At 42.4% G+C, this 11,895-nt stretch overlaps 1 protein-coding gene across 2 annotated transcripts in view; it reads left to right on the top strand.

Moving 5' to 3' along the window:
* Positions 1 to 11,895, top strand: part of IGF2R (insulin like growth factor 2 receptor) — a 103,073-nt gene that overhangs the window by 38,870 nt on the left and 52,308 nt on the right. For both annotated transcript variants that reach the window (XM_077348297.1, XM_077348307.1), the window contains exons 7-16: positions 126 to 243; positions 934 to 1,096; positions 1,783 to 1,957; positions 4,222 to 4,325; positions 5,508 to 5,672; positions 6,879 to 7,016; positions 7,720 to 7,863; positions 8,373 to 8,510; positions 10,002 to 10,146; positions 11,180 to 11,357. In XM_077348297.1, the coding sequence (XP_077204412.1) occupies positions 126 to 243; positions 934 to 1,096; positions 1,783 to 1,957; positions 4,222 to 4,325; positions 5,508 to 5,672; positions 6,879 to 7,016; positions 7,720 to 7,863; positions 8,373 to 8,510; positions 10,002 to 10,146; positions 11,180 to 11,357 (1,468 nt within the window). The remainder of the gene's footprint in view (positions 1 to 125; positions 244 to 933; positions 1,097 to 1,782; positions 1,958 to 4,221; positions 4,326 to 5,507; positions 5,673 to 6,878; positions 7,017 to 7,719; positions 7,864 to 8,372; positions 8,511 to 10,001; positions 10,147 to 11,179; positions 11,358 to 11,895) is intronic.

The raw sequence follows: 11,895 nt of genomic DNA, 5'->3' as shown, positions 1-11,895 counted from the left end.
ATTAAAAATGTTCCTGAAAAATGGTAAAATGGCACTGTTTGGACCTGTTCCTGGAATTTATGCTTGTGTTCATATTTGACGAGATATTTTGCATTGCATTATGTGGTTTTCTTCTTGCCTTCCAGGCTTGTGTTGACATATAAGAGACAATTTAGCGATCAGGAAGAGAAGCCAGACTTCTGCCACGGGCATAACCCAGCGGTGACAATCACTTTTGTCTGCCCACAGGGGAGGAGAGGAGAGGTAACTACAGTCTCCCATAAATGGTGTCATGTTGGAACTGTTCATATAGTGAAACTGATGGATCAAGTTCCCACAGCTAAGGCTGCCGTGTAGATCTCCTGTCTGAAACCCACAAAAGACCCGACTAATTGCTGTAGATTAGATGCTTAAATACCACTTATTTATAAATGTTGCATTGCTTGGGAAGCTTAGAAACAAAGGTTTCCCTTTGACCTCTCAGAAGCATGGATTGAGGGAGTATGCTGGGCCATACTAAGGGAGCAATGCAGGGAAGTTGACTTCTGTAAATTCTGCTTAGCTCATCCTCGATAATGTCTTAGAATATATATTAACTTGTTAGCCTTAGTTCAGCCATGTAAAACAGACCCCCTATATTGCAGTTGGGAGAGGGAGGAAGCAGCTGTGAAGCAGTGCCAAGTATCATGGCTTTGTAGCTAATGTAGCTGTTGATTTTGAATGATTGTTTTGAAGGGAATCTGAACTATAGTAACCTCCTTTGCCCTTCTTTGGATGTTAATACAGATTGAAAAAAATCAACCATCCATTTGACTGTGTATTATCCTTGGTTACAAATTGGAAGTGATTCCTGTTCATGGAGTGCTATTGTGCATGAAACTTTTTCACCTCATGTCTACCTCAGTTTCTTTGACCCTTTTGATTAAGTTACCTGTATATGTTTCTCCACATCAGGGCACATACCCCAAACTCACTGCTGAGAGCAACTGTCGGTACGAGATTGAATGGGTTACAGAATCTGCCTGTCACAGAGATTACTTAGAGAGTAAAAACTGTACTCTGACTAATGAGCAGCATGATATCTATGTAGATTTGACACCACTCACAAAAGATCCTGGTAAGCAACTCTTTCCCCCAATGCTAGAACTGGTGCATTTGCAGTATGGAGAAATAGTGATGAGGGCAAACTAAAAAGGCAATTTGAGAATCTATTCAGCAATTTATTACATTCTTGTATGGGTTTAAACCACTTTAAGAATTCTATTTGAATACATGAAGCTAATCTGTCAGGGAGCAAACTGTATTAAAAGTCTTTCCCCCTGCTGTATTAGATGTTCATGTGCACAGATAATAGTAAGGTGACATATTTAAACAAGTGCTGCTTCTCCTGTCCCCCATGCTTTCTAGAGAAGAATGTCTCATGAGCTCTGTATCACATGCAGCGTTAATTACCTCAGAATTTGGACTTGTAAGAAACAGAATGCTGCTCACCAAAAATACGAAGAAGCAACTGGTGAATTCCTGAAGAGTTTCTCTGTAAAATTAGATGAGGGGAGAAAGAGAGTTGTAACTGTGAAGGAATGTACTTTCAGTTCTGTTGGTCTGACAGGCCATCCTGCTGCTGAATTGTGTGAGGAGTATCTGTACGAGCTATTGAAAGGACTCAATAGTGATGAAGCCATGAGGGTGTAGAAATTAAGTTGCATGTATGCTATTGTATTAAGCACATACTTCTATGTGGGTCTCCACTAAACCACTTTCCTGCAGTGGTGGTTCAACTATCATTGTCCTTCCTTTCTTTAGGTTACAGCCCAGCTTATCTTGCTAAAGACGAAGAAGAGTATTACTATTACCTTAATGTGTGTGGGAAAACAACTGCAGGCAACTGTGGAAAGGATGACTATATTTCCACTTGCCAAGTCAAACCTCTCACTAATCAGCATAAAGTGGCAGGAAGATTTGCAAATCAAACCCTCAGGTGTGTACTTGACTTATAGCTGTTAAAACATCTTTTTTACATAGCTTAGGAACTTGGCAGGTATTCATAGGACGGACTCAACTTGACAAGCTATCGCTCATAGTTTGGAAGGAAACAATGTATAAAGCAGGTGTCCCCAATCTTTTGGAACCTGCGGGCGCCTTTGGAATTCTGATATAGCATGGTTGTACAGCCATATAATGGCTGCTGCAGCTTACCTTCAATCACACAGTGAAGATCTTTGTGCTGTTGTAGCAGCTCCTGTCAAACCAATATTCTTAAAAATCTGCACAGCCAATCAGAAGACCTGTTGGGCAGAATCCCCACCCACATTCTTAAAACACTTGGTACCATTGGGCACTAGGAAATGTGGGTATGGCATTGTGGTTCTCTGATATCTAGTATAATTAGACAAAAACAGACCAAGCAAATGTAACTGGCATGATAGTACAGGAAAATACTGATTCCTTTTGATATTTCCCATCCCCATGAGTTCTGCCAAGTCTCCACTTTGCTTCTGCTATTGGAGCAGAGAGAACCCCTCCTGGGGGTGTCTTGGCTAACAGCGGTCCCCAACCCCCGGTCTGGTGACTGGTACCGGGCTGCGGCTCCTCCTCATCCTCCTCCCCGGCTGCTGCCTCAGGGGCTGCCCTACCACTCTGCCGCTGGCTCACTTTTGGTGCTCTCCGGTGGCTGCCATGGCTGGGGCGCCCCCTCAGCCTGGCACTGGATATCTGCTGGCAGCACCCCCCGGCGGGCAGCAGGATGTCAGGGGCGCCGACAGGAAAGCAAGCAGAGCAGGAGCTCAGGCGGCAACATCCCTCGGCAAAAGACTACCCCCCTGGGTCTCAGTAAAATTGTTAAGTGTTCACTGGTCCCTGGTGATAAAAACGTTGGGGACCACTGTTCTAGAAGACTGATGAATGGGGTAGAGCAATCTCCCCTTTCCAGTCATTGTTTGTGCTGTGGAAGGTCATCTGTTGGGACTGCCTTTGTTACATTGCTCTGAGGAAATGGAGCTTTTGAAGAAGAAGTTGATATTTATATGCTACTTTTCTCTACCCAAAGGAGTCTCAAAGCGGCTTACATTCACCTTCCCTTTCCTCCCCCCACAACAGACACCCTGTGAGGTAAATGAGGCTGAGAGAGCCCTGCTATTACTGCTCTGCCAGAACAGCTTTATCAGTGCCATGGAGAGCCCAAGGTCACCCAGCTGGCTGCATGTGGGGGAGCGCAGAATCTAACCTGGCATACCAGATTAGAAGTCCGCATTCCTAACTACTACACCAAGCTGGCTCCCTCTCTCACCTTTTGGTCATAAAGTATGACATTGCAGCTAATCATGGGGAATGTGAAAAAGATTTTGCAAGATTTTGTAACTGTTTAATTCATCCCATATATCTTTCATTGCAATATGTTAAAAAATGACTGGATCAAATTGAAAAGCTGTTTTTGGGCTAGTAAGAATGTTCTCTTTATGTTGGGTTGCCACCGTTGGTGTTATGCAGGCTAGTGCTGTATCTGTTCAGAAGTGATACTCCTGTTTTTTAGAGACACACATTTAGATGCTTGCTTTTTGGCAGTGTGTGGCTCTGAATGTAGCATGTTTGAAAAAGCTAGGAGTGGCACCCAAGCTGTTGTGCCCACTTTTTCAAAGCTACTGTTTGCCCTGACAGATACAATTTATGTTCCTTTCTCTTCTATGGAAAAACTGTACTGCACAACACACATTCATCCAAAACAGTATTTGATGAAAAGTAGTATCTTTTCTGGCCCATATCCTTTGGTCACCTAATTTACAAGGCTGGTTGGAGCTGCCGTGTTAGGGAATGCCTGACTTTTTCATCTTACAGGGTATGTCTGGCACACAGAAATGCTACATATATTTAAAAGGGGGAAGTATTTGTGTTGTATTTTTCTTAATACAAAATGCTTCGAAAGAGAAGATGTTCTGCTTGTTGGTCTACATATAATAATTCCACATTTTCAGTTGGCACACTTCAACTGTCAACATACATGGCAGCAGTTGGAAAAGTGCTATAAGTTGGGGGTGTCAGAGAACATTGTGCTTGATAGATGCCTTTTGTGAATATGCACATTAAAACAATTAATCCTCTTAAGCTGTGGCCTCTGAACCATCTTCAGAGGCTATTGAACTCTTTTTGTTTTTTGTTAATTGGCCTTCTGACAGACTTCTGATTAGTGTTACTAGTAAGATGATGTAAGAGAGAGATTATTCTCTCTTGTTTTGTTTAAAAAATCAGGTATGCTGATGGAGACCTCATCCTAACATACCCAGGAGGAGACACTTGCAGCTCTGGGTTCCAGCGAATGACTGTCATAAACTTTGAATGCAATCAGACAGCAGGTAATTAATGTGCAGGCGATCTGTGAACTGGCTGGAGATGTGGCAGTCCTAAGAAGATGTGTCACAATGCTTCTCCCTACCAAAAAAAGAAAAGAAAAAAAAGAGCTTTTAAAGCTCTGTTCTTTTATAGAAACTGGGAGGGGGGGGGGTGAAGAGAGGCACCAGCAGCTATGCTGCGAATTTGGTGCCTCTACCTCAAAAAACAGCCCACCCTAGATGCCCCCGGGATTGATTCTTCAATATAACCTATGGAGATCATTGACTATAATGGTCTGCACAGGGCATAATGCGGAGATTCCCAGCCCTGGGGTTATGTGAGAGCTCCTAGGGGTTACACAGCTTTTCCCAGAAGTTTGGATGGCCACTGACATGACTAGATGTCACTGGAGCTCAATTCCCCTGTTGCTGTACCAGCCTAGTCTCTTTCTCCACAATGGAAGCAGTCAGTGAGGGATTGTTTGGCTGGCTCCTGCATCTTCCTTCCATGCCCAGTTCTATGAAGGGGCATGCACTCACTTCCAGTGTTCCTGGAAGCCTGAAAATTATTTCAGGGCTTCTTCCATAGTCAAATGCTTGAAAATAGCTGTTATAATGGAACTGAAAAAAATTGGGATTCCCAGATATTTGCTGAATCTGAATAGCATGCTGATCTTGGGGTTCAGAAAGTACCAATATTTTTGGATTCAGTATACCCAAACTTGAAAAAATATCTTTTTGCACACACCTGTGCACTATGTCATTTTGACTAAAGTATAAGGGAAATTCATGGAGGATAAATGTATAGCTGGCTGCTAGTCCTGCAAGGTGGAACTCTCATGTTTGTAGGCACTACACCTCTGAGTTTTAAATGCTGGGGGGAAGAAAGGGATGTCTCATGCTTTATGTCTTGTCTGCATGTTCTTCAGAACCATTGGACTGGTGCCTTAGGCAGGGAAAGAGTACTGGATTACAGGGGCCCTCCTGGTCCAATAGGGCAATCCTTAAATTCTTAAAATCTTTTTATATAGGATAAACTTAAATTATTGAGAGAATTTTCAGTTTGCATAGAAGCTTTTTGTACAGATTTTTGTCTCTTTTGACTTGGGAAGTAATTTTTTTCTAGCTGTGAAACATATTGTTTATTTTTCCCCCCTATCTTTCCTTATTTCATGCTTGACCTTTTATTTTGGGGGACTCACAAAGCCAATGATGGCAAAGGAGCCCCAGTGTACGTAGGTGAAACAGATTGCACATATTACTTCACGTGGGAGACGAAATACGCATGTGTTGGAGAAAAGGAAGGTCTCCCTTGCAGGATTGTGGATAAGAAGAAACACTATGACTTGTCGCGACTGATCCGCCATTCTGGTACATCTCTTTAAAACCCGTTCCCTTGATGGTTGGTGTTTTTATGTAGCCGTCTTAAATGCTGTGTGTACAGAAGATTATTTAAGCAATAAATATGTAGATTGCATTCAGCTATCTCTTCCACCTCAGACAGAGATCATATACACGGTTGCCAGGCAATGATCAGACACTGGTAAACTCTAAAACAATTGGGAAATAACAGAAAGTGTTTCCAGCCCTGTCCACAAGTTACAGTGAGTGTGTGTACAGTTTTTTACAGCGCCCACTTGATTTTTCATTGTACATGCATTGAATAATTTTCATGATGCATTCAGCTCATACAGTGAAACATGTCATTGAAATCCAACATTTTTCCAGGTGCTGGTTCACAGATATATATTTATAAAGTAAGTATATGTTGACTATTCCTTACAAATAGGAGTATGCATGTATGTGCAGGTTGTACATACATTCACTGTAACGTGTCAATAGAGCTTCTGTGTCTTCCGGTCAACTGAACACAGTGCAATAAAATGTAGTCCCTGCTACAGCTTAAATCTGCTGAGTAGCACAGGAAGAGCCTCTTTGGCTGCTTTTCCAATTTTCTCAAAAGAGAAAAGGGTGTGTCGTTATCACCTTTTGACTGGATTATGAGAGGGAGGGCAGGAAGGGATCAGTGCTCAGCTCTCGTGGCCCTTTCTGACATACCTAGGGTAATGCTGATTGCCATTTTGGGATCAGGAAGAAATTTTATTTTTGTTTATTTATAATTGGATTTCTTGCCTGCTGCTATTGGCAAGCTGTCTTGCGACGGATCGCAACCATAAAATCCCTGCAATAAAACAATAACATTCAACATTTTCCCTTCTTGCCAGGTTGGCCCAGGGTTCCTGGAGGTTTTTGCCTTCCTCTGAGGTCATTGGAGGAAGGAGGGGAAGGTAGTTGGGAATTTCTTGTATTGCACTGGGGGCTGGACTAGATGATCCTTTCCAGCCTTGTGTTTCCTTTCCAGTTGCTTTGGATCACGTCAGGGATGGCAAGGCAGTATAAGAACTGAGTCTTTGTATTGACGTCTCGTTTCAACCTCCATAGTGACCTGCTTAGACAGTTTGCATTGCATATTCATTGTATCCCATGTGCTAATTGCCTGCTGCAGTTCGATCCCTTTGGACGGCTATGGCTTCTAAAAATGACGCTTAATGTAAACGTGTGACTTCTCACCTTTAGAGTCGGAGCAGAACTGGGAGGCTGTAGACAGTACTCTTGCAGAGGCAGAAAAACGCTTTTTCATAAACATCTGTCACAATGTCCTTCGGAAAGGAGGAGCGGCAAACTGTTCAGAAGAGGCATCTATTTGCTCAGTTGGTGAGTGCGCAGCTGTAGCCAGCATCCCTTGTGGCCAGAAGCTGGTGTATAATCTGGTCAAAACAGATGGGGCGTGGTTTGTAAACTCAAATGCCTGTTGAAGAACTGGCCTTCTCATGGTTTAGGGATGAGAGCTGAAAATAGACTAGGAAAGTTTCATGTTTACTGACTTTATTTGTTTAAACTGTCTTAGACCAGAGCAATAATAAAACACAAATATAGAAACAAATAGAATAAAATAGGAGGGAGGAAACAATCTCTCATTTGTAAAACTAGAATAAAAGAGGACAAATATTTACTGACTTGAAGGAAATCCTGGGCCTAGAACTCCCCATCCCTGCTTCTTAAATGGATGATATGTTGAAAAATCTAGCAAATGTACTCAGAATCCTGTAACTCTGAGGGCTGGTTCTGGAAGAACAGGAGTTGTTAAAGGAGTTGTTCTCATTATACTATGGATTGCTCTCTATTCTCAGCAGATGAATACATGGATTGACTATTAAGTGACTTTAAAACAATTCTTGGAAAGCACGTCTCCTTGCTTTTCAGCCAAAAGCAAGTAAAATTTCCTGAATTGGTCTTTCTCTACAAGTTTTTATTTTCTCATGTTATTGTAGGGGACTTCCTCTAAGCTTCCTGTTTCAGTTCTCATCAGACATTCCATTAAATCAGATGTCTGTATTTCTTTTTTGTGTGGTCTTAGCAAAAACCGGTACAAAAAATCTTGGGACTTTTATGTCACCTCCCAGAAAGGTTGAAGAGACTATACATCTTGTCTATTCCAATGGGGATTCCTGTGGGCAAAACAAGAAAATTGAAACCAGGATATCCCTCATATGCAAGCCTGGTAAGTGAGTCATGTGTGCTTGTTTTAAGTGGCTTGTTAAAGCAATGTCTTATTGTGTTGAACTGCTAAGTGAAGTTTTGAAAAGCTGTAAAACTAGTGGCATTCAAGTCTAGGTTCCTTCATATGCATATAAAGCCTCTCTTTTGGTTCCTGTCTCAGTTGTGGTGGTAGATCTATATGTTAATTATTCTCCATCAGTGTAGTTAAGAGCAATAGCCTCCAACCTAGAGAGCCAGGTTTAATTCCCCACTTCTCCACATGCAGCCAGCTGGGTGACCTAACCTATTAGAGCTATTCTCACAGATCAGTTCTGTCAGAGCTCTCTCAGCCCCACCTACCTAATGGAGTGTCTGTTGTGGGGAGAGGTAGGAGGTCTTGGGGCAAACGCAGAAGGATTCATTTGCTCCACCCCTGAAGTGCAAAATTTAAAGGGCCACTCCCTCCCTGCTAGCTTCTGTCAAATAAAAAGTGCTGTTCAGTTCAGTATTATCTTGCTGTTTTGTTGCCAGGTGATCTGGAAAGTGCTCCTGTTTTGATGAACTCTGAGCACGATGAGTGCTCGTATAAGTTTGAATGGCATACTGCTGCCGCCTGTGTTCTGTCTAAAACAAAAGGTGACAAGTGCAGAGTTTCTGACTCTCAAGCAGGTAAATATTCAGTCTACTGAAATTCTTCTAGATGTGTATCGACCACCATGTGTCCCATCACCTTCAGCTGCTGTTTTCATGTTCTGCTTCTTAACCATAGTTGTTTCCAGCTTTTCAAAATTTGAACAGAATCTGAACTGAATTTACATCATACTTACTCGGCCAAATTAAACCAAAGCAGTACTGTGCTCAGGCAGTCATTGTTCTTGGTACTGAATGTAACTGAATGACTGTTCATGCATAGCTAACCGTGCAGTCTTGCAAACACCGTCTTCCAGTATTTTCCTAAGTCTGTCAGGATGCTGAAGTCATGGTCTATTAAAATTAAATCTACAAACGTTGGTAAATGTAGCTAATGTATAAATGTATCACAGTGGCTTGCAGAAGTATCCAACGCCTCTCAGTGTTTGTCCTGTTTTGTCACATTACAACCTGGAAATAAGTTGGGTTTGGTGTGTGTGTGTGTGTGTGTGGAGCACCATTTTATTCCCAACATCAATACTTTGTAGAGCCACCTTTTGCTGCAATTAAAGTTGCAAGTCTCTTGGATTATGCCTCTGGCAATTTAGCTGAGGTGACCAGATTGTCCCACTTTTGGAGGGACATCTGGGGGCAGCTGGCAAATTGTACTTATGTTGAAATTAAAAATATATATTACAAGACTATTTTTGCCTTCTATGCGTTCTATGAAAATTTTTGTTGCTCCATATAGACCAAATTTTTAATCCAGAACCCCCCCCCCCCCAGTCAATGGTGTCCCGCTTTACCAATGTTAAAATCTGGTTACATCTAGCCACTGGAAGAAAGGAGTTTCCTTTCTTCTTATGAACCTATCAGTGTGGAAAGAAAACTCCAACAATTTACCCAGACACCTGCGCTCCACACAACAAATCCCTGCTTCAAGGTTTCCCAGGTCCAGAAGATTTCAGTTGTGCTCTGTGAGAACAGGAGAGGGCTGGGAATGAAGCATGCAAGGTGAAGAGCAAGCTTGTTACTAAGGCCTGTCATGATTCTGAAGGTAGTCATGTTGTCAAATTGCAGAGGTGTATATTAATGGGCATGGGCACACATTGGTTCACCAGCCAAAATTCATCATGAATTTGGCCTAGCTTGGTTTGGGGGAGGTGCTCTTGCTCTGAAGTGAAAGGGAAATAAATTAATCAGTGAATGGTTGCCAGCCATTTAAACCTAACAGATTGGCAGGTCCACTCATCGACCGTTAGGTGTAAATGGCTGGCAACCATTCAGCAATCAGTTTTGCTTTCCACCACTTCAAAGCAAGGAGAAGCTGAATGGATTGACTCAAACAGTTGGGTCTCTTTTGGGGGCTTTTGGTTCAGTAGATCAGTTCAGCAGCACCTCATTCTGAACTGGAATTTTCTGGTTTGTGCCCATCCCTATACCTCTTGTGAAACTATGCTGATTGATAGGCTTAGTGCATTCATATAACTTATATGCTTTTAAATGATTTTTAATTCAATTTCTGTGCAGGATTTTCCTTTGACTTATCACCCCTGATGACGGATAAGGGCTATGAAGTAAATACAAGTGACTATAGCTTCTATATCAATATTTGTGGCGCTGTACCAAAAGCACTCTGTGGACAAAATTCAGCAGCATGCCAAATAAAGAGAAAGTAAGGTTTTATGTATACCTTTGCTTGCCTAATGTGTATTTGTGAAAGAGTTAATGTTAAGATAATTAAGGCTGTCATAAGCAGGCTCAGTCACTGAATTCAGTGGGACTAGCTTCTGAGTAAAGATCCTTAGGACTTTCCAAACTGCATAAGATGAAGTCTGTTTAAAAGAACATATAGAAAGATCAGCTGGGGTGTAAAGAGTTAACCAAGGGGATCCAAATGATTTACACCTGTCCACATAGATGCAAAAAAAAAAAAAAAAGATCTTCCCCCTCAGTGCTGGGACAAAACTGCATTCAGTGTTAGAAGGTAGGGTGCTGAAAACTGCAACTCTAAGGCCTCCTTAGCTGCTCAGGCCCAGTTTAGCAGCAGTCTGGATTTTTGACATTATGTTAAGTTTCTACAGTGGGAGAATGCTTTTTAGAAACATATCCTTCTGAAGAAAAAGAGTCTCTTGTGGCGCAGGGTGGTAAGGCAGCCGACATGCTGTCTGAAGCTCTGACCATGAGGCTGGGAGTTCGATCCCAGCAGCCGGCTCAAGGTTGACTCAGCCTTCCATCCTTCCGAGGTCGGTAAAATGAGTACCCAGCTTGCTGGGGGGTAAATGGTAATGGCTGGGGAAGGGAATGGCAAACCACCGTGTATTGAGTCTGCCAAGAAAACGCTAGAGGGCATCACCCCAAGGGTCAGACATGACTTGGTGCTTGCACAGGGGGATACCTTTACCTTTACCTTCTGAAGAACATGACCCCTGTTGTTTAACTTTTAAAACTCTCTTCTTTGCTGAAGTGTAGTCACTGAGATGCTTGTGCTGAATGCCAACTACTTGACAGACCTCTGTCCCTTCCCAGTGGAATGTGATTCCGGTTCAGTAGCGCCAGTATCTGATTGGCTGTTTACTGGTTCTGCAGCAGTATAGGATTGTGGTAGAACAGCATAAGCAACTGTTTCTCCATCACTGGAACAGGGCATACGGATTGGGGCTGCTTATGCAAGAAACCTATGGCATGATATTTCTGGTTACTTTCAGTGGCAAAGGTCAGTGGAGTCTGGGTGTTCCCAGTTCTGAGCTCTCCTACTATGATGGAATAATTCAACTGGACTACAAAAATGGAACCGCCTATAATAATGAGGAGCACACCTATCGGTCTACCCACATAACTTTCTTGTGTGATCGTGAGGCAGGTATAGGCCTGCCTGAATATCAGGTAAGAACTGAACATGGATAATTTGATCTTCCTCACTGGATTGAAATATTTATGTTCAGACAACTACATTTAGGCCTCAAGGCCATTTACGACTTTCTTTAAAAACAAAAACCTGCAGGTGAAAACTGTAGAGACAAATCTCTTGTTAACTTCTAATAGTCCAATTCATTGGAGGCCCAAACCCCCGCAAGAATAATTTCAGTGGGGTACCAGTGCTGAAGAGGTTGGGCCTCATGTCTTCAGATTCTTCACCTGAGGTTGTCCTCCTAGATTTCCTCTGGATGGAAGGTATACACTAGTCTGCATTAGTTTTCTATTAAATAGTCTTGCAACAGACCTGTGTCAGTTGGTTTATGTTCCTGTGATGAGCTGCATAGAGATACAGGTTTATAAATAATTCTGGGCAATGTTGTTAAGAAATACAATATGGTATTGTCTAGAACACAAATAGGAAGTGGATTGAGACCTGCCCCATTGCCTGTTGGGGCATACAGCAGGCAGGTAGTTCTTTTTCCACCTTGAAACAACTGCTGCCAGA

This window comes from Paroedura picta, chromosome 1 (genome assembly GCF_049243985.1).
Source record: "Paroedura picta isolate Pp20150507F chromosome 1, Ppicta_v3.0, whole genome shotgun sequence".
Taxonomy (NCBI): Eukaryota; Metazoa; Chordata; class Lepidosauria; order Squamata; family Gekkonidae; genus Paroedura; species Paroedura picta.
Note: the sequence above shows the minus strand (reverse complement) of the source record. Positions and strands in the feature narration are given on the sequence as shown.